Source organism: Erinaceus europaeus, chromosome 12 (genome assembly GCF_950295315.1).
Source record: "Erinaceus europaeus chromosome 12, mEriEur2.1, whole genome shotgun sequence".
NCBI classification, from domain to species: Eukaryota; Metazoa; Chordata; class Mammalia; order Eulipotyphla; family Erinaceidae; genus Erinaceus; species Erinaceus europaeus.
Window position 1 is genome coordinate 2,500,500 of NC_080173.1, and position 23,070 is coordinate 2,523,569.

At 48.3% G+C, this 23,070-nt stretch overlaps 1 protein-coding gene across 8 annotated transcripts in view; it reads right to left on the reverse strand.

Annotated features, from left to right (window-relative positions):
- TEX2 (testis expressed 2) overlaps positions 1 to 23,070 on the reverse strand; it is a 109,507-nt gene that overhangs the window by 37,091 nt on the left and 49,346 nt on the right. For 5 of the 8 annotated variants that reach the window (XM_060202557.1, XM_060202558.1, XM_060202560.1 and 2 more), the window contains exons 3-6: positions 13,501 to 13,701; positions 11,759 to 12,098; positions 6,867 to 6,962; positions 6,715 to 6,833 (exon numbers count right to left, since the gene is read on the reverse strand). In XM_060202557.1, the coding sequence (XP_060058540.1) occupies positions 6,715 to 6,833; positions 6,867 to 6,962; positions 11,759 to 12,098; positions 13,501 to 13,701 (756 nt within the window). Of the gene's footprint in view, positions 1 to 6,714; positions 6,963 to 11,758; positions 12,099 to 13,500; positions 13,702 to 23,070 lie in introns of all 8 variants that reach the window. The other 3 variants (XM_016190242.2, XM_060202561.1, XM_060202563.1) reach the window with 1 other exon arrangement.

The window sequence follows — 23,070 nt, forward strand, 5'->3', positions numbered from 1 at the left end:
AATTACAACAACAATGAAAAACAACAAGGGCAACAGAAGGGAAAAATAAAAAAATATAAAAAATGATATATATATAAAATGATCAGCCTTGGAAGCAAAGACAGCAAGAGCCACAAGGGCAGGGATCTGCGTGCTGGCCCCCAGCCGCCACCTCTCTGTGGTTCACGCGGCGTCTTTGCAGCCATCAGTCTGTGTCTCCATGCTCAGATGTTTGTGTCTCTGCTGCTACTGGCAGCTGTGACGGTGTGGTCTGCTGGATGGCGACTGAGCACACTCGGGCCAGTGGGAGAGGTTACTCTTTCTCAAGTGGGGAGTCTACCCTCTCCTCACCTTTCCTTGGAGCCCCAGCCACCTATATGAGGCAGACTTAGCACAAAACGGCAGGGCACAAGGCTATTTCACGATCCATGTCTAAGTCAAGGCAGGTCCCGTGGGAGCACACTTCTGAAATAACTGACGGTAGGCTGTTATGCCCCCACCCCTCCTTTTTCTCATGCAGCCTTCTCTCCACAGACTGACGGGGAACAAAGGAAAATCAGAGCGAAGTGGGACACCAGCAACGCATCAAAGAAGCTTTATGTTCAAAGTTTGGATTCAACAAACTGCCAGAAAGAACCTATTTTCACGAATATGATAAATATTTAAGACCTTGAGAATAACTGCGCTCACTGCCTAGTGCTGCTGCTTTAGTTACAGGAGGGGAGGTGGGGAGAACATTCACTTCACCACACTGCTCCAATGACACACACACTCACACATACATACACACACACACACACACACACACACACACACTCACACCCACACACACACTCACACACACAGACACACTCACACACACTCTCACACACACACACTCACACACACACACATACACTCACACACACACTCACACACATACACTCACACACACACACATACACTCACACACACACTCACACACACACACATACACACTCACACAGACACTCACACACACACACATACACACACTCACACACTCGCACACACACACACACTCTCACACACACACATACACACACATACACACACATACACTCACACATATACTCACACACACACCACACACTCACACACACACTCTCACACACACACACTCACACACACTCACATACACACTCACACACAGCATAACTGTCTAGAGATGCTTTTCAAGTTTGCAGAGTGCCGTGGTCCAAAGTTGAAGCAAAGCTACCATTTAAGTAAGCGAGAAGCTCTTGGGGTATATCTTTATTAAAAACTGACCTCCGGAGTGACACAGTAGTGCTCTGCTCTGCACAGCAGCCTGGCCTGTAACAACAGGCGGCTGAAAGATGGGCCTCACCTGTTGTTACAACGCGAGCTTAGTGGGCACACGCAGTCGGGTCAGAGGAAACTACCACAGAAGACCCCCCACCCCACCCCACCCCGCCCTGCCCTGCCCGTAGCCTCAGTCAATATCCAGGAACAATCACTAAAGACGGCAGTGCGTTTCCTTTTCTTCTTCTAACGTCATCTATTCATCTACATATCGCCTACCCATTAGCTCTGAAAAATAAAGGACGTAGAAGAAGACTGGATCTAAGTAACACGGTTTGGGATCCTTTTTAAACCGCTTTATTGATGGGGGTCGGGCGCTAGCACAGCGGATTAAGCGCACATGGTGCAAAGCACAAGGATCCTGGTTCGAGCCCCCGGCTCCCCACCTGCAGGGGAGTAGCTTCACAGGTGGTGAAGCAGGTCTGCAGGTGTCTGTCTATCTCTCCCCCTCTCTGTCTCTCCCCCTCTCTGTCTTCCCCTCCTCACTCCATTTCTCTCTGTCCTCTCCAACAACAAAGGCATCAATAACCACAACAACAATAACCACAATGATAAAACTAGGGCAACAAGAGGGGAAAAAAACCAGCCTCCAGGAGCAGTGGATTCATGGTGCAGGCACTGAGCCCCAGCGATAACCCTGGAGGCAACAAAAAAGAAAAGAGAGAAGCACCGCTGTATTGAGACAAGCTTCACATATAGTGTAATAGCTGCTGTAAAGGATGCAGCCAGAGATTCTGATAGCTCTCCTTCTGTGAGTAGCGGCGTGAAGTCACCACCACACTCAGCCTTACCGTGTTCACTCACGTCACCTCGAGAAACCCTGCGCCTTCCAGACACCACCACCAGCTGGAAGCAGCAACTAGTTAGTGCTGTCAGTCTGTCTGTCCGTTCTGTACACTTCATTTCAGTGAAATCACAACATTGTCCTTTTGAAACTGCTTTCTTTCATCAAGCATAACATTCTCAAGGGCCAGCCATGTGGGGACATGTGTCAGCACATTGTGCTTTCTTACCCACGGTGATCTGGAGGCATGCAGCATACTCAGTGGCTGAGCCAGGGCATGCGGCCTGTCACTGCTCACTACTGGACACGCTCACTGCTAGTGAGGATGGAGACGGCCAAATCCTTATGGAGGGCAAGCCACACAGCATCTCCCTCTGACAGAGCAATGGCATTTATGATGTCACCCTGAAGCTGCAGTCCCCAAACACACACGAACCAGATGGGGGAATGATCTGTGAACTGATATAGAGGAACTTTCAGAATATCCTGACAGGCAGAAAAGCACGTGCAAAGAATACCCAAAGTATGCTCCCATCTTTACTTACTGATTAGACAGCCAGAAATCAAGAGGAAGGGGGAGGCAGGAGAGACACCTGCAGCACTGCTTCACCACCTGTGGGGACTGGGGGCTTGAACCCAAGTCCTTGTGCATGGTAGTGTGATCTCACCCGGTGCGCCACCACCGATCCCCCCAGTATGCTACTTTCTGAGTAGGATTGAAAGTAGGAAGCCCAGAAAATAAGTAAGGCTGAGGTCAGGGCCACTCCAGGAGGTGAATGAGTGACACTTTTAGAAGACTGAAAGTCGTAGGCTAGCGGGAATGGCACATTCCTGAGCTGCTGCACAGCTCTGACTCTTGAAACAATGTTAATGTCCCAATGCGCACACGCACCATTAGAAAGAAGAAAAGCTGGGAGAAATGAATTCAGTGGCTCAAACTGTAAAATCAGTGAGAAACAAAACCAGTAAAGAACTTGAAAAAGAGTGAGCAGTCATAAAACACTCCAGGGACACTGCCGCAGATCTTAGCTCCCAACAGTGGTGCAAGACTGGCCATGAGACGACATCTTGCGATAGCAGTTGTTTCCACATCAAGTGGTGGTGTCGATTACAGTCCTCTCCTGGGACCCGAGAGGACATCTGTGACTACCTTGCCTAACAGTGGATGACGGAAGACACTGTCTTACTTCTGAGACTCAATCAGCAAAGGCAGTACAGTCTCCTGCCTCTCTGTCCCCCGTCACCTTGTCCTGACAGCCCAGTAGCCACACTGAAGGAAGCCCAGGTCCCATGGAGAGCACAGAGGCTCCTGCTCTCAACCCCACTAAGCAGAACCTACTGGCCAGCCGTGCTTGGAAAAGCGAAGCCTTCACTATGAACAGAGCAAGCAATCATTATCATTTCAAGCCAATCTTTGGGGCTGCTGGTTCCACAGTAACTGGCAAGTGAAACAGACGCTGAGAGCTTACTCAAATGCGTCTCCACTCCCAGGCCAGCTCAGGCCAAGCAGATGCTCCAGGAGTCCAGCATCTAAGCCTGTAGCTTCCTTCAAAGGCTCCTCTGTCAAAGAAAGCCCTCTCTGCTCCCAAGATGCAGGCCCTACACTTTGGGGATCGCCAACTTGATCAGGGTGGGGTGCGAGGCGGGCTGAGTGCTCGAGGAAAAGCCAACAGAAAGACATGTACAGATGCCAGCCACTCACCACCAAGAGAAAAGAGAAAATGCCTTGGGCTGGGAGTGAAAGGCTTTCTGCCCTGTGTGAAAGGCTTCCTTCCTACCTGAGGACAAGCCTGGATTTCCATTTGTTGTAATGAAACGTTCAATGATTCAAAAAAGAAAAAAAGATTTAGTCATGACTGCTCTGCTGAAGGGTCCAGGAATGGTAAAGCTTTTCATCAGACTTAGAAGAGGAAAAATGTCTTGGTGCTTACAGGGCTGAGTGTGAAGTTCTCAGAAGGTCTGCGTCAGAGCACACACGCTGACAGGGATGAGGGCGAGGCTCTGGACGGCAGCGCCTCTCAGCCTCCTTAGGCTTCTGCAGATCTCCGAGGAGGCACAGCACACGTTTCCTATGTGGGGGAGGGGCTGGCCAGCAGCCCCACGAGTCTCTGGGTGCAAGCCAGGGTGTGCTCACGGCAAGGCAGCCACTGCACTGGTGAGCTAGCTCTCTGCTCTAAGGCACGCCACAAGATTTCGCACTTTGCTAGAGAATTCTATCAGGGCACAGTTATCCTGGTCTCCCTGAGTCTGGGTGAGAGTTCAGAAAGAAAGGGGAAAGATACTTTGCAGCAGGGAAATTCCCTGTAGCTAACAGGAGACTTCTAGAACAATTTCATACTATCGCATCTTGGCTTGAGGGAGGTCTACGTCTCACTACAGCTGCTAACTTAGGCCAGAGGCCAGCAAAGGCATACGTTTATTTTTCAGTTTAATTATTTATTTATTACTATTCACCACTTGTGAAGCTTTCTCCCTCCAGGGAGGGACCAGGGGTTGACTCCAGGTCCTTGAGCACAGTGGCATGTGCTCAACCAGGTGCACCACCACCCGGCCCCCCAAGGCAAACATTTTTTTTTTTTTTTGCCTCCAGGGTTATTGCTGGGGCTCGGTGCCTGCACCACGAATCCTCTGATCCTGGAGGCTATTTTTTTCCATTTTTGTTGCCCTTGTTGTTTTTATTGTTATTGTTGTTATAGCTGTTGTTGTTGTTGGATAGGACAGAGAAATGGAGAGAGGAGGGGAAGACAGAGAGAGGGAGAGAAAGATAAGAACACCTGCAGACCTGCTTCACCACATGCTTCACCTGCTTCACCCCCTGCAGGTGTGGATCCCGGGGCTCAAACTGGGATCCTTATGCTGGTCCTTGTGCTTCACACCATGTGTGCTTAACCTGCTGTGCTACCGCCCAGCCCCCGGCAATACATTTTCTGTTTTGCCCGGATGAAGCACCTTGGGTGAGATCTATGTACACCCATGTTCATAGCAACACAATTTGTAATAACCCAGTCTTGGACACAACACAGCTACCAACAGATGAGTAGCTAAGAGAACTGTGGTGTATATATACACAATGGAATACTACTCAGCTATCAAAAATGATGAGGTCATCTCTCTGCTCCATCCTGGATGGAATTTGTAGGTGTTATGTTAAGTGAGATAAGTCCAAAAGAGTAGGGCAAATATGAGATGATCTCAGTCGTAAGTGGAACGTAAGAAACAAACCTGGAAAGGGAAGCACAAAGTGGGCCTTGGACTGGGCAGCGCACCGTGTACCAAGACCAAAGGGCACCAGGGAGGGGCATTGAAAAGGGTCATGAGGTATCATGTGCCCTTGTGCCAACAACTGACTGTAAACCACAACCTCCCCCCCCTTAAAAATAAAAAAAGAAGAAAGAGAATGCTGGTGTGAGTAGGGCAGGAGACTCAGGTCAAGCAGCCTGAGACCCACAGAAACAGTCACGACAGCCAAGAGGCTTCAGGTACTCCGACGGGCACGTGCCGGTACACTGCAGCTGTGGTGAGGTTACGTGATGTGAGCACTGAACTTTCTATCCACAGAATGCACACAATGCCCCTTAGTTTGCAGAAGTGCTCAAGTGGTCAGAGAAATCCCAACTGTGTTGCAGTGCCGACAGAGACAGCTGAATGGAAGCTGTATTACTGACACCGTCTGAGTCTGGCCTACTGCACACATCCCAATACGGCAAATGTCGTGGGCGAGTCTAAGAATCCGAGAACACAGTGTTTCTGGAGCTACCGTCAACACTCTGTGGACTGCCCTGCTGACTGCTGAGGGCTCAAGTCAAAAGCGGAGTCACCTTTCAGGGCCTGGTTGCCTGCATCGCACATGATTCAGCAGCAGACCCAGCCAGTCCCCTAAGCACACCCCGAGCGAAGCCGATCGTCCCCAACTGCTGCCGCCTTGATCAAGCCCCTCTCCATTGCCATAACCGTGGCCACCTGCCCTTTCCCCCTGCAAGCAGCTGCCCACAGAGCATCAGAACAACCTTTCCCCCTGCTAAATATCCTTCCAGAACTCCCTCTGAAGTCCCAACAAGTTCCCTTTGAACAAAGTCTGAGGCCCGGCGGCCTCCCGGCTTTGATCAGGTAACTCCTCCCCTCTGGCCCACCACACCCCTGCTGTGGACCCTGTGCACTGTGTGCTCCCACTCAGCAGCTGGCTCTGCGCTCCCTGCTCTCTGCCCGGAGGTCACCTCTGCAAGGGCCCTGTCCTGCTCAACAATCTAACACGCAGGCCAAGTGGCCCACTGCGCTCCCTTATTTGGGAGACTATATTATCGCCACCATCACTCCCGTTATCATCCTCATCGAGGCTGCTTTGGGCTGACTTATTCAGAGAGACAGGTGAAACAGGGCAGCCACTACATGGCACCAAACTGTCCCCTGGTGCAGTGGGGGCTGGGCTTGGCCCAGGTCCTGCACTCGCTGGCCTGTGTTTCCAGGCTCATGGCCGCCTTGCTCCCTGATTAGAGCTCAAGCTCCCCAAGAGGACGACCTCACTGGCTCCAGAGGCACACCGAGGGCTCATACGCGAAACAGACGTGAGGTCGAGGCGCGGAAAAGCCACACCCTGGGCCGGCCAGCTTCACCTTCTTCCCAGCTGTGGGGCTGCTCTCGGCACTGTGCGCGGGGCTCCTCTGCGGGCTGCAGCTGTCCTGCGGGACGACGCGGGCCATGTACACGCTGTAGCCCAGAAGCTCCTTCTGCCGCACGCCGCCCACCAGCTCCTTCTGCTTCGGCTGGGACATCATCTCCTCCGCGCTGCCCTTGCTGCTGCTTCGGCTGTGTGTCGGCTGCCCCGACGGACTGCTGTGTCTGCTGTGTGAGGGCATAGGCCCTGGAGCAAAGGAGGGACAGCTGTTAGCACGGCTGGGGAAGAAGAAGTCAAAGTCAAAGACGGCAAAACAAACTCCACTGGTTCATTTGAAAAGCAGCTCAAATGCTCTCAATCAAAAGGCTGTTCAGAAGATGCTCATGGGTGGTGCACCGCCCGAAAAACGAGGAGTGCTTCTTGGTGACAGTGCCCGTTCCTCTGCGAGGCGACTGAGTCAAAGCAGCAGTAAAGAGCATCTGCCAGCTAGGTGCCCTCCTCTTCTTTTTCGGCGAGCTCTGAGGCTAGAGATGAGCCCGGCATAACTCTAGTGGTGAACCCATGAGCGCTGCTAGGGACAAAGAGGGGAGGAAACGGAGAGAAGACCACCTCGCTACTCATTCACACCATCTTTCACCTGACTGCAACGCCACTGAGCACTGACCCGGGGCCAATTCCTCCTCAGACACAAGAGGAAGACCCTGCTTGCCCTTGAACTTGGGTGCTTGGGCAGACATCCCAGCCTCCTGCAATGAGCCCTGGCGCAGAGGCACAGCTAAGGGGCGTGCAGGGCCGAGAGAAGGGGCGACTCCTGTCTAAGAGAGCGAGAGGTGCTTACCCCAGGACTGGCTTCATGGGAGTGATATCTGGGCTGCCTTTTGAAGCAGGTGGCATCTTCCTGGCCCCGGTGGAGAAAGAACATTCCAGAGAGGGAACAGCATGTGTGAAAAGCAATGACAGGGCAGGGTGTGTCTAGAGCAGTGAGAGTCACAGAAGTTCCCAGCAGAGAGCAGCAGAACAGAAAACAAGAGTGGGGAGGTCAGCAGGGGACAGACTGAAGGGCTCCAAGCAGCCCAGCATTCAAAGCTTCAGCTGCAGGGCTAGAGGGGCCTGCTGCACTGGCAGTGACTCACTCAGAGGGCGAGCTGAGAGGGGAGTGGTTGGCGAGTATTTTATTTTTTGAGAGTCACTGACCACTTGATCAGGAATTTCTCACAGCCTCACAAAGGGCCATGTAAGACATTATCTAAATTCTTTTTTAATACTGTGTTTATTATTTACTTATTGGATAGAGACAGGGAAATCAAAAGGGGAGGAGAAGATAAAGGAGAGAGACACGTGCAGATCTGCTTCACCACTTGTGAAGCTTTCCCCCTGCAGATGAAGACCAGGGGGCTTGAACCTAGATCCTTGAGCACTGTATTGTATGCACTCAACTAGACATGCCACAGCTTGGCTCCCTTCTAAATTCTACCTAAATCATTTCCAGGACTTAATTATTTGGGATTCTCCAATACATGACTATAGAAATAATTTTTAAAATAATTCTTGATTATCTTCATGTAATTAGTATTCAGCATTATAAAAAAAGATTCAAAAACAAATTAGGGGCAAGGGTTAGATAGCATAATGGTTATGCAAATAGACTCTCATGCCTGAGGCTTCCAAATCCCAGGTTAAACCCCCTGCACCACCATAAGCCAGAGCTGGGCAGTGCTCTGGTTAAAAAAAAAAAAAAAAAAAAAAAAATCCAACAAATTCATGGCCTGGGAGACGCACAGCTGAAGAGCACAGGACTTGCACCATGAGGTACTGAGTTCATGTGCCATAGTGAAGCTCTTATTAACTCACTAGTAAATACACCTCAAGAATAAAATTAAAGCCAAAGCAACATGGGGTCCTAGACTGGATCATGCGAGAGAAAAAGGACAGCAGAGGGGAAAAATAGTAAGGTCCAAATGGAAACCGGGGTCTAGTTAGTAAGAACTATGAAAAATATCAGGGCTATGAAAAATATTCACCATCCAACTGTGCCAAGAAAGGCCTCTACTCTCAAATGGCCTGTCAAGGCTCAAGTCTCTGACTTGCTGGCGTTCCTGGTCCACAGAGAGGCCTCTCCATGTTATCGCCACACTCCCCTGGCACCAGAGCAGTACAAGCCAGTGGTCACTGCTCCAGGGGAGCATGGACGGTGTCCTCTGCAAACATCAAAGCATTCTGCTTGCAGAGATCCCACTAGACTCTGGTCAAATGACCTCAGTTTTCCTACTCTGTCCAGATCCCTGACCATCAGAGAAAGTCATTTCCAAACTTGCAGGCTGGGGACCGAAGGTCAGAGATGCTGACTTTACTATCATCTCAGACCTCTTAATACTCCTTGACCCCGCCCCAAATACTCAAGTCTGAGATGTGTGAGCCAGGTCGTAGAGAGATCTGTGATCTTAGTGACAGCGTCCGTCTGGGGAAGGGCAGGCTGGCTGGTCAGCGGCACTCCTGACCCTGAGGCCACGCTGGGGTGGCTGACTGCAGGCACCCTCAGGGTCACAGGATTCTGGACGGCAGCTATGCTCACCGCTGTACCACCTGGCTGACTGCAGGCACCCTCACAGTCACAAGGATTCTGAACAGCAGTCTTTATCAACTTACTTCTGCTACAGTTTACTCACACTTTCTCTTGGCTTAAGTTTATCATAAATCACTCCAATTCGTGGCTTTTAAAAAGTAACTTGGGCCAATGTACATAAACAAAGACCTTTGTGGTGTGAGAATGCCAGCAGAACCACACTGACGGTTTCCCATGGCTCTGACTCTCGCCTTAGATGTGGCCCAAGTCTGAGCCTCAGCACCACATGGAAGTGACATGGCTCTGGGGGAAGCTGGTGGTTTGGGGCCTCAGCCTCAGCTCATCTGGATGAGAACGTGGCCTGGGGTGGTGAAACAGCACATGTCCTGGTTATGAAATGGAGGAGGAGAAGAGGAAGAAGAGAAGGAAAGGGCTGGGGGAGGAGGGGCACAGTCACACAAGGAGAAGGTCATGTGATGCCAGCAGAGACGGGGGTGAGGCCGCTGCAAGAGGTCAAGGAGCACTGAGGACAAAGGGACAGCACCAGAGGGGCCAAGAGGTAGTCTGCCAGCACATCAGATGAAGCACAGCCTTGCCGACCACCCGACTCCAACTCCCAGCCTCCAGACTGGGAGAGTCTCAATTTTGTTACTGAAGAGTCACCCCCGCTGTGGCATTCTTGTCCCATCAATCCTATATGTTGATGCACTCAGTAGTCTTGATTTTTAGTACTTTTAAATGTTCTTGTGGATTTTTTTTTTTTTTTTTTTTGCCTCCAGGGTTATCGCTGGGGCTTGGTGCCTGACTATGAATCCTCTGCTCTTGGAGGCCATCTTTTTCCATTTGTTGTCATTGTAGTTGGACAGGACAGAGGAATCAAGAGAGGAGGGGAAGACAGAGAGGGGGAGAGAAAGACAGACACCTGCAGACCTGCTTCACCACTGGTGAAGCAACTCCCCTGCAGGTGGGGAACCCGGGGGCTCAAAACAGGATCCTTGCACCGGTCCTTGCGCTTCATGCCATGTGTGCTTAACCTGGTGTGCCGCCACCCGGCCTCGCTCTTATGGGTTTCCATGGGAAGCTCTTCTTGGACCTCAGTTCTGGGGTTGGGATAGGAGGTGTTGTGAAAATTGACTGAACAGGTCATTTTTGGAAACTGGTGTTTCAAGGTTAGAAGCCCAGATCCTAAGCGATCTGAAATACTGTTTGAGACACATGTCACACTTAACGTCGCTCCCAGTACAAAAGCCCTGTTGGGGGGGGGGGGGGGCTAGGAGTGGCCTCCTGCTTGTATCCTACCCAAGAAAGTTTTCTCTAAGAATGTAAGCACTGATCTCCATCTCCTCTGACTTCAATGACTGCCAGTCTGCATCACTTTCAGCAGAGTGGTCTGTTCCTGACTCAGGAGACCACTTCTGCCTAGTAAGAGCTGGGGCCCTGTAAATTTAGTCCTTTCTTTCTTTTTCCTCCCTCCCTCCCTCCCTTTTTTTTTTTTTTTTTTTTTGCCTCCAGGGTTATCTCTGGCGCTCAGTGCTGGCACCATGAATCCACTGTTCCTGGTAGCCATTTTTTCCATTTTATTGGACAGGGCAGAGAGAAACTGAGAGGAGGGGAAGATAAGAGAGGGAAAGAGAAAGACAGACACTGCTTGCAAAGTGACTCCCCTGCAGGTAGGGAGCCAGGGGCTGGAACCCTGGTCCTCACGAGGGTTCTTGCGTTTACCTGGTGCTACGGCCCAGCCCCTAGTTTAGTGTTTCTTGCAGCACCGCGGCCAGACTAGTTGGGCAGGGCTGTTACAAGGCTCCTGATGCAAATGCAGAAAGTCAGGAAGCCTGAGGACTCTGCAGGTTTTTTTTTTTGTTAAAGATTTTTAAAAATATATTTATTTATATTAAGTATTTATTTATTCCCTTTTGTTGCCCTTGTTTTATTGTCGTTATTGTTGTCGTCATTGTTGGATAGGACAGAGAGAAATGGAGAGAGGAGGGGAAGACAGAGAGGGGGAGAGAAAGACAGACACCTGCAGACCTGTTTCACCGCCTGTGAAGTGACTCCCCTGCAGGATCCTTCCGTTCGTCCTTGTGCTTTGTGCCACATGCACTTAACCCGCTGCGCTACCGCCAACTCCCGGATTCTGCAGTTCTACTGAGAACTCGGGCCTGGGGGACATGTTAGGGCCAAGAACTTGAGAGCTCAAACAGGAAGTATGGTCCCACTCATCTGCTTCTTCTCACCAGTGCTCTCCTGTTGCCTCTTCTCCCAGAGGAATCAAAATATGTACAAGCGGGTATTATCCCTGGAACCAGCAAAGGGAAAAGGTATTCCTGCAGACAGTTCCAGGATTCTTAGCTAGACGACTCAGTACAGGGACAGCAGTTCAGGAGAACACTAGGCACAGACTTCCTTCCTAGCTACCTTCAAATCTCAGTCCTGCCACTGGCCCCTTAAAAGCACATAAACATTTAGCACACGCTATTACCTGGCTTAGTCCCAGAGATACCAGCTGGCTTTCTGAGCTCAGACTTGAACTTAGATGCCAGAATCAATCTCCTAAACCACTCTTCTTTTTCTCGGCCAGTCCTCCCAAAGAGATAGAGTATCTGGTCTCGCTGGCCAGATCTGGTTCCCTCCTGAGAATGGGGAAGCCTTTTAGGGTCCTCGCCTCCCAGTTCTCTCTCAGCTGGCGGTTTTTCTGCAGGAAGCTCCTTATCCGTCTCGGCCTTGGACATAAAGTCATCTTGTTGACCAAGTTCAATACAAATTGGGTATTTTTTATTCCAGATTCGTTTCCGAGCCAAACTTTTAGGCACAAGATAAATCTATGGAGGAAGAGAAAGAATAAGTCACAAACTAAACCACAAATTGGCTATACTGTACATAAATTTAATGCACAACAGAAATTAAAATCCAAGCATTTTCTATGAAAATAATGAATATGAAATACCACATACCTACAACTGTGAAAGTGGACTAATTCTTTTTTTTAAGAAATGCAATGTTATTCTTTTAAAAATTTTTTATTTATTACTGAGTAGAGGCAGGGAGAAACTGAGAGGAGTAGGGGAGATAGAGAGGGGGAGAGACTGAGAGACACCTGCAGCTCTGCTTCACCACTTGAAACTTTCCTCCTGCAGGTGGGGACCAGGGGCTTGAACCCAGGTCCTTGCACACTGTAGTGTGAGCTTAACCTGATGTGCCACCGCCTGGTCCCCTGAAATGCAATGTGCAATGTTATTCTTTCTTTTTTTTTTTAAGATTCTTTTAAAATTTATTTTTATTATTTTTAAAAAATTTATTTAGTCAGAAATTGAGAGGGGAGGGGGAGATAGAGAGGAAGAGAGACAGAGAGACACCTGCAGCCCCGCTTCACCACTCATGAAGCTTTCCCCCTGCAGGTGGGGACCAGGGGCTCGAACCTGGGTCCTTGAGCACTGTAACATGTGTGTTCAACCAGATGTGCCACCACCCGGCCCCAATGCAATGTTATTCTTTACAGTTATTCCAGAAAGTAAGTGTTTATGGATTTTGCAGAAGTTACTAATATCTATAACTTGCAGATAAGAGTAGGGCAATATTTGTTTACTGGGTTGGTATCAATCAAGTTTGAGTCTCCACTGACTCTAATGCTCCTGGTCAAATTGTGGGGGGGAGGGGGGGCATAATTTACCAGACTGGGCCAGACAGGAAGCTCAGGCTTATCCTCAATGTGAGCGAACTCACACAGACACCGTTTTCAGTATGTCTGTCATTCTGGGAACCTAAAGAACTGTGAAGTAATATGTCCTTTGACTATGTCAGAACAGAAGTATATCACACTTCCGTCAGAATGTTACTTTGCATGCTGTACCTTCATGATGACACCTACAAACCTTCATTGGCTATTACCCTAGTCTGCCACACACATTTTTTGCTTGACTGAAAAAAAATCAACTTTCAAAGAACAGTGTTAGTGTCTTGGTTTCTCAAACTGTGGTCCATGGACAGCACATGGAAGCACATAAAATGCAGATTTTCAGGTTCCAGAGTTGCAGAATGAGAACTGGTATTCAGAAAGATGCTCAGGGGCTGAAAAGCAGGTGAACATTTCAGAGGCAGAGATCTGACTTACACTGACACTTAAAAGCAAACAGTGGCAGCCCTCGCGGGGGAAAGAGACTGTAAAGCAACCACAATCGCAAATGCTCTCCACCCGCCTAAGCTTCCCACATTAGTGCGGCTCACCTTACTGTCCGAGAGGTCGTAGATTTTCTGGCTGATGTAGGTGACCTCTGGCTTTGCTTCATTGTAGCTTGCCCTCCTGGATATGTTCTTATTGGGTTTTGAAAGTCTTAAGGTCCCACCTTCAAGCCGAACAAAGACCGAATGTGTCAAGGTAGCGTGGTACGTCTCCGGGTCATAGCTGCTGATCTCATTCATCCAGCCCTGATGAAGAAAAACTCCCACCAGTAAGTCAGAATAAGCAGGAATCTGGCTCACAGTAAAGAATGAACCGCTGTTCTATTTGGAGCGCTGACACTAACTTTAACCAGGACCCAAGTGCCAAGTTGTCAGTGACTAGAGACAAGGGTTTGGCTTGAAATAGAATTGTTGCAAAGAGTAATTGGGTGTATATCTGAACCAGAAATCTTCATTTCAGGAGAATGACAATGCCTATTACCTGAACAAGCAAGCAAAAAAAAAAAAAAAAGGTTATTATTATTTTTTTTTTAATTTAAGATAACGGGAGTCGGGCTGTAGCGCAGTGGGTTAAGCGCAGGTGGCGCAAAGCACAAGGACTGGCATAAGGATCCCGGTTCGAACCCCGGCTCCCCACCTGCAGGGGGGTCGCTTCACAGGCGGTGAAGCAGGTCTGCAGGTGTCTTTTTCTCCCCCTCTCTGTCTTCCCCTCCTCTCTCCATTTCTCTGTCTTGTCCAACAACGACAACAACAATAATAACTACAACAATAAAACAACAAGGGCAACAAAAGGGAATAAATAAATAAAATTTTTAAAAAAATTTAAGATAATAAGAGAATCAGGAAACTCAAAGTTTTGTTCACATAAAAAGCGCATCTCGTGGCCAGACCCTTCTGGAAGTGAGCAAGTCATTGAACTGGGTCCTCGTAAGTCGAACCCTCTACTAAGCCTGCCTGCAAGCTACCTTTGTGACTTCACAGACTGCACGTGTGCTGAGTTATGATCCCTTTTCAGAATCCCAATGACTCTACCAATCCATCCCCAGCTTATCGAAATCACATAGTAAAGCATACAAGAGAATTAGCACTCAGTGGGTCACAGATATGACCAACAGCACGCTAAACTCGACACACAGTGGCGCAAGCTCAAGAACCGTCCTCCACATTCAGCCTCCCTGAGCCAACACCAGTACACGTACACGCTCATCTGCCCAGGAGCGAGCGCACTGCCGTGTGCAGACAGCACAGCAGAGTCTAGCACACCGTGTAAGCCTGAGCGTGACTTCCAGCTGTAACCAGCATTCATCGTGTAGTGCTCTCTGCCCCTCAGTGCTTTTTCAGGTGATACGGACAGTCCAGATTTCTTGATAAGTTTTCTAGGAAAATTTAATTGTTGTCTTCCTACTCCTTTCATTTTAGAAATTTGTTTGTGAAAGAGGGAGGGTGGGGGGGAGGAGCAGAGTGTCACTGTGGCACTTGCATTGCTGGGACTTAGCTCAGGAATCAAGCTTGTGAGTTCAGAGCTCTATCCACTGTACCACCGCCCTTGTGGTGGTTGTTATTGTCGTTGTTATAGCTGTTGTTGCTGCTGGGTAGGACAGAGAGAAATCAAGAGAGGAGGGGCAGGCAGAGGGGGAGAGAAAGACAGACACCTGCAGACCTGCTTCACCACCTGTGAAGCGACGCCTCTGCAGGTGGGGAGCCGGGGGCTCGAACCGGGATCCTTACACAGGTCCATGTGCTTTGTGCCACCTGCGCTTAACCCGCTGCACTAGGCCCAGCCCCCAGTAAAAAGATTCTTAGATAGATAGAACTGTTGGCACAAGGTGCTTCCACCCCAGTAGAGAAGAACTGGGTGTCCACTCTGCCATCCATGATGCCCGTCAGCCCAACGGTACCCTGAGCACATCACACACATGTGCGAACATGCTCCCCTGTCATCGGCATGTGTGCACACAATTCATGAGCCGGTCACATAGATCTGTACACCTCTGTAGGCCTTTCTGCAGGAATCAGAACCATCTCTCTTTCTCTCCATGAGGTACTGCATCTATTTAAAAACGTTTAGCAAGTAGCAATGGCCACGAAAACAGATGCGATCTAGGTGTCTGTAAAGCAGTTAGCCTCACAAAATGAGATCAGAACTATTCTTCTAGTTTCTAAAATATTTATTTATTTCCTTTTGTTGCCCTTGTTGTTTTATTGTTGTAGTTATTATTGTTTGTTATTGATGTCGTCGTTGTTGGATAGGACAGAGAGAAATGGAGAGAGGAGGGGAAGACAGACAGGGGGAGAGAAAGACAGACACCTGCAGACCTGCTTCACCGCCTGTGAAGCGACTCCCCTGCAGGTGGGGAGCCGGGGGCTCGAACCAGGTTCCTTACGTAGTTTCATTTTTAGTGTGGCTACATTAAAAGTCATTTTTAAAGCAAGGTTATTGCTGGAGTCTGATGCTTGCATGGTGGCCCCATCGCTCCTCGTGGTCAGCTTGTTCTTTCCTTTAATTTTCTTTTTTTCTAAGAAAGATGCTAAACTGTAAACTCAGTTTCTATAACTGTGATTGGACTATTCATGCCATGTATTCCTTCTTGAGTGAGCTTTGGTAACACATATCTTAGAAGAAATTTGTCTATTTCATGTAAGTTGTCCAATTTCTAGGCATAATGTTCTTGGTAATATCTTTTTTTTTAATTCTATTTATTTTTCCTTTTGTTTCCCTTGTTCTAATTGTTGTTGTTATTGATGCCGTTGTTGTTGGATAGGACAGAGAGAAATGGAGAGAGGAGAGGAAGACAGAGAAGGGGAAAGACAGACACCTGCAGACCTGCTTCACCGCCTGTGAAGTGACTCCCCTGAAGGTGGGGAGCCGGGGGCTCGAACCGGGATCCTTACGCCGGTCCTTGCGCTTTGCGCTACGTGCACCACGTGCGCCTGCTGTGCTACCGCCCGACTCCTGGTAATGTCTTTCTACAATGAAAACTCTAGGTCCAAACGACTTTGCTGGCAAGTTTATCAAACTCTTCCAGATAATAGAAGAATAATTCTGGGAGTCAGGAGGTAGCGCAGCGGGTTAAGCGCAGGTGGCGCGAAGTGCAAGGACCAACTCAAGGATCCCGGTTCGAGCCCCCGGCTCCCCACCTGCAGGGGAGTCGCTTCACAGGAGGTGAAGCAGGTCTGCAGGTGTCTGTCTTTCTCTCCCGTCTTCCCTCCTCTCTCCATTTCTCTCTGTCCTATCCAACAACAATGACATCAATAACAATAACTACAACAATAATAAAAGGGCAACAAAAAGGAAATAAATAAATATTTACCCCACCTGCAGGGGAGTCACTTCACAGGCGGTGAAGCAGGTCTGCAGGTGTCTATCTTTCTCTCTCCCTCTCTGTCTTTCCCTCCTCTCTCCATTTCTCTCTGTCCTATCCAACAACGACAACAACAATAACAACTACAACAATAAAACAACAAGGGCAACAAAAGGGAATAAATAAATAAATGAATAAATATTTTTTAAAAAAGAAAATAAAAAAGAAACTACACCAGGGAGATAAGAGTACAGTCCTTGTGTGTGTATGGCCTTGTGTTCAAACCCCAGCACATCTGCCAGATGTAATTCTAGTCTCTCATAAAATAAGTAGTTTTTTATTTTTAATTATCTTTACTTACTGGATAGAGACAGCCAGAAATCAAGAGGGGAGGGGAGATAGAGAGACAGAGAGACAGAGACACCTGCAGCCCTGCTTCACCACTTGTGAAGCTTCCCCCCTGCAGGTGGGGACCGGGAGCTCGAACCTGGGTCCTTGTGCATTGTAACATGTGCATTCAACCAGGTGCGCCACCATCCGGCCCCTAAATATTTTGGTTTTTGTTTATTTATTTTTGACCAGAGCACTATTCAATTTGGGCTTATGTATGATGGTGTTGGGAAGTGAACCTGGAATCCTTAATTAAGCTTTAGGTAGGAGCCAGCTGGGTATAAAGAACTATGCTATCTTCCTGGCCCAGTAAATAATTTTTTTGTGGCCCAGGAAATGGTACAGTGGGTAGAATGCTGGGCCTGGGTGCATGAGATTCCAAGTTCAATCCTTGGTAACACAATGCTCTCTGGTGTCTCCCCCCCATAGATAAATGTAAAAAGAACAAGATCAAAATCTAGTTTGTGTATATCATTTAACTCAAGATACCCAAGATTTTATCATTTCAACATGTAGCAAAGGTAACAATTAATTTATCAAATGCTCTGCTCTGTCCCAAGTCTACAAACCGCAGCTTGTACTCTGAACTCAGAGCACACCTTGCTTTGAACGGTGGCGACCCTTGTGCTCAAAGGCTGTGTGTGGCTGGGGGCACATGTCTGATGCTTGAGTTCTGGCTTTGCAGCTCAGACAACCGGCTCAATCGGACAGTGAAAATCCTCCTTTCTTGCTGATACCACACATGCAGCCTTGTGCTATGTCTGACCACGTGCTAACTAATCAGAAGGTAATCAAAGTAGTCCAGATAGAGAATTCTATTTCAGAAAGTCAAACTATTTTTAAAAACTCCAGTGCCAGGTGAAGCTCACTCTCAGGTACACACGTAACCACGTGCGGGACCCAGATCTGAGCAGCCCCCCACCACGAGAACACCGGTATGCCTCACAAGCTCACAGCGGTGCTGTGTCCTCTCTCCTCTGTCTCTCGCCTTCTGTCAGGAAGGAAGGAAGGAAGGAAGGAAGGAAGGAAGGAAGGAAGGAAGGAAGGCAGGCAAGAAGGGAGGGAGGGAGGGGAAAGGAAGGGAGAAGAAAGGAAAGAAAGCTTACTGGGGGGAGTCGGGCAGTAGCGCAGCAGGTTAAGCGCACGTGGCGCAAAGCACAAGGACCTGCATAAGGATCCCAGTTCTAACCCCCGGCTCCCCACCTGCAGGGGAGTCGCTTCACAGGCGGTGAAGCAGGTCTGCAGGTGTCTGTCTTTCTCTCCCCGTCTGTCTTCCCCTCCTCTCTCCATTTCTCTCTGTGCTATCCAACAACGACATCAAAACTACAACAAAGGCAACAAAAAAGGGAAAATAAATTTAAAAAAAGGAAGTTTAGAAAGCTTACTGGGAATGGTGAGATCACGCAGACATGAAGCTGCAGCAAAGCTCTGGCATAAGGGAAGAAAGAGGAAGATAAAAGGAAAGGGAAAAGCTAATATATAAAATTTACACTGGGAATAAACATAACAGTAATTTAGGGGATGAGAGGGATGACATAATGGTTATGCAAAAAGACTCTCATGTCTGAGTCTCTAAAGTCCCAAGTTCAATCCCCAGAACCACCGTAAGTCAGAGCAGAGCAGAGCTCTAATATAATAATAATATAAATAAGTAAAGGCAATCTAGATAAAAGACTAGAGTTTAAAAATATAGTTCTATAAAAACATTAAAAATAATCTATTTTTACAGTGAAGAACAGAACTGTACTTTTAGTGGTGAACTTAATGTGATAATATTTAGATGCTGATTTACAATAGTGTCTATCTGAAACTTACATGTTATTGATGCAACACTGTTCAGTAAGTCACCATTAAAACACTCACTTTATGAACAAACTTATATTCTGTTTCTAGCCCATCCCTTTTACTTTTAGTAAGCAACCAGACACACAGGCCCGGATGTTGGGATACAAGCCTTGCATCAACTGATCTGTTTAATGAATCACTTCAGAGTCCTTACTCTGTACTAGTCTAGCAGAATGTGCTCAAGTTATCATTCTAGTAGAATTCTCTTATTTGGCTATCAAGAACCATCTTTCCACAGTGCTTCAATGATTTTTTTAAATTTGTAGTTAACAGCAGTTTCTAAGACTGTGAGATCATAGGGTAGTTCCACACCACAGCCACCACCAAAGCTCTGTGTCCCCACCCTCCCTATGACGGTCATCACAAAGTCTAGAGACAGACTGTTTATTTCTAGGTTTGCTTTTCGTTTGTTTGTTTTGTTTGGCAAGTCTGTGTATCTCAGTTCTCTAGATTCCACATATGAGTGAGGCCATCTGGTAGTCTTTCACTTCTACTTACTGCACTAAGCAAGGAGTCTGGGTTTTAGCTCCATAGTCTGTCTCTTGCCCCAGCGGCTCCAGAGTTCCTGCTGGGCTCTCGCCCTTGCTCTCCCATGTGGCCACTGTTCAAGGTGGGGCGTGCTTCTCCTTCTCTGTAGACAGTTCTGACAGATACAGGCCGCCTGCTACCACTTGTCAGTCTGCACGGATACTAGAACCTGATCCAGAGACTTAAGAAGGCTAGAAGAGAGCTTCAAGTCCTATACAGGTAAAAGACCAAAACAAAAGCAAACAAACAAAATCCCCATCTCACTCGAGAGACACTGACAGCCCTGAGAGAGAATTCAGAAGATGTCTGCTCTCCGCTCTGCTCTGCGGAAAGCCCCAAAGGTCTCCAAAGCTTTTTGCTAAAGGCTGGCTTGGCCCCCTTCCAACTACATGACTAGACTTACCCTGGTTGTGTTCCAAACACAAAGGCACCTGGAGTTTCTCCTTTTCTATTGTCCTGGGATTCCCTCCTTCCTGCATCACAGTTTTCTGTTCCTTGTATAAAGATCTATCAGAGGCTAAAGGCCACAGGTTCCCAAAAACAAACAGGTGCGACCCTCAAATCAGGATTTGAATTGTACATCTACTAAACAGGCGTTTGTCAGCTTAAGGGAGTCACTCTCAGGCTGCTGGTCCTGTCGGGGGACAGCATAATGGTTATGCAAAACGACTTTGATACCTGAAGCCCCAAAGGTCCCAGGTTCTATCCCCACCTCCAAAAAAAAAATCATGTCTTGAAACCAACCCACGCAGAACTGCTAAGAGCGTAACAAACTCTGGTTAGTCTGGCTTCGCTGCCACCAGACCCAGGCTGGGTGTGCTCCCGGCCTCAGACCCTCTGCTCCCTCAGCTACACGAGGGCGGCTTCATGCTCCCTGTGCCCCACACAGTTCATGAGATAAAATTTGGGTCGTCTCTGCAGGAAGATTTTCCCACTGCAAACATTCACTGACGTGATTTGTTTCGTTTTTTCTCCTTTTACAGACTGCCTTTTGACACCATCAATTGGTCAATTTTTTCCTGGGGACTTGACCAACTCCCTTGGTTGAGTTCCACATGAAATGTCCAAACTTAAGAAGTCGAAGGTCAGCCATTCTGAGGTGTCCATCGGTCCCTACAGTGCCCCGCCATCCCCTCTCTCGGCTGTTTTTGGATAGAGACAGAGAGAAGTTGAGAAGGCAGGGCTGACAGAGGGAAAGACACTGACTGCAGCACTGTCTTACTGCTCAAGAAGCTGCCTGCCCCAGCAGGAGGAGGGACTGAGGCTTGAACCCGGCACCTGTGCGCTGTGGTGTGCGCTCAGCCAGGCGTGTCACGGCCCAGCCTCTCTCCGCTGCTTTTGTTTTTGCATCAGGGCCTTGAGCACGCGCGGTCCCACTGCTCCCAGGTCGAATTTTTTAAGCCCATTTCAGATGGTGAGGGGAGACGCAGGCAGTGAGCAAGAGACATCACGGCACGCGGGTGCCGGCTCCAGAGCGCCCCCTGCCAGAGGGTTGCTGGGGGTGACTGGGGCCTTGCGTTTGGTAACACACACCCTTTACTAGGCCAGGCAGCTTTTCAACTTCATTGTTATGGGAGGAGGAACAAAGAGATATACATTTAGCAACTCACCCAATTTCAACTACTTGACTGAGAAACTCAGCAGTGCTCTCAACCCGCGCTAAAGCAACTCAGACAAGCCTCGTTTCTTTGTGAAGCTGGAACTGTTAAATGGAGACTGGGAATGCCTCTGGGGGACAGTGACCACAGACAGACTGCGGCCGCCTGACCCACAGACTGGTGCTGCGATCTCATTTGTAAAAGGTCACAGGATTTTCTTCAATTGTCCACTGGATTTAGAAGCTGTCTCTGGCCAAAAGCATAAACTAGTTTGTAAGAGGGTTCATATAATACTTGGAAAGATTAAAAGTTACAATTTACTCAGGCAAAAACTAGTAAAGTCATGGACCCCTTGGAATATACTTAAAATAGACCTACTAGCTTTTTCCAAAATGGAGACCCCCAAATCTTCATCTGCAATATTCTTGCCTTTAGGTTGATTTCTCTGGACAGAAGACCCCACCAATGTGTCCTGGAGCCCCACTTCCCAAGAGCCCCACCCCACTAGGGAAAGAGAGAGGCAGGCTAGGAGTATGGATCAGCCAGTCAACGCCCATGTTCAGCAGGGAAGCAATTATGGAAGCCAGACCTTCCGCATTCTGCATCCCCATAATGATCCTGAGTCCATGCTCCCAGAGGATTAAAGACTAGGGAAGCTTCCAATGGGATGTGGAGCTCTGGTAGTGGGAACTGTGGAGAACTGTACCCCTCTTATACCATCGTCTTGTCAGTGTCTCCATTTTATAAATAAATATCAAACTAAACAAAAGTTGCAATTAACCTTCTGCAAGACAGTACAGTCAGGAAGGAGTGCTCTGTACTCACTGCAAGTCATAGTGCCAACCAGGAGGCCAAGGCCAATGTGCTCTTGGTCAGCTTGACACCCAACTGATGAGGACAAGTGCCGGGCAACGGGCATTTCTCTGTGGTGCATGGGGCCGCAGCCTGCGGTCATGTGACCACTGGCACCATTCAGGTCTCCTGCGCCATTTGTCATGTGATCTCTTGGGAAGAAGCAATTCCTTAACCCAAGAAGAGAGCCAGGAACAGAGATCACTTCCCAAGCGGACAAAAATATGTTTTCTTTTGTTTGTCCTCAAAACTAAAACACAAGCAGCATTTTCTCTTTGTCTGGCTTAAGTACTTTTTCATGTATTAATGATTTAGGACTAAAATTAATTAAAACATAGCATCTTGAGGGCTGGGCAGGGCCCACCTGGTGAGAAACACACAGCGCTATGTGCCAAGGATGGGGTTCGAGCTCCCCACCTGCAGTGGAGACATTTCACAAGTGATGAAGCCGGTCTGCAGATGTCTCTCTCTCTCCCCCTCTCTATCTTCCCCTCCTCTCTCAATTTCTCTCTGTCCTATCGAATAAAACAACAACAAAAAAGGGAAAATGGCCACCAGGAGCAGTGGATTTGTAGTGCTAGCACTGAGCTCCAGCCAATAACCCTGGAGGCAAAAAACAAAACAGACATCTTTCATCAGACTTCAGAATGAACAGAAGAAACCTTCTATTAAATTTTACAGTCTCAGATGTTTGACAGTGCCCATGAAAGTGGAATGGATCTAGAGAAGTCACACAATGAGTCACAACCCCAAGCAAGCAAGCAACATTAAAGACGAATGCTGTGAAGACCACTGAGAATATTTTCAAAGTCCATTAGAAGAGGAAGCTTTGGCATCAATACCCAAACCACATCATCTGACGTTATCTGCTTCAAGGTCACCTTCACATCTGCACAACTAGAAACAATGAAGTCAGGGCCCCAAATGACAGGCTCTGGCTAGGGAAAATGATGGATAAAAAACATCTGCCTACGACCCCACCAATGCATCCTGGAGCTCTGCCTCCCCAGAGCCCCGACCCACTAGGGAAAGAGAGAGACAGGCTGGGAGTGTGTATCCACCTGCCAACAACCCATGTTCAGCGGGGAAGCAATTACAGA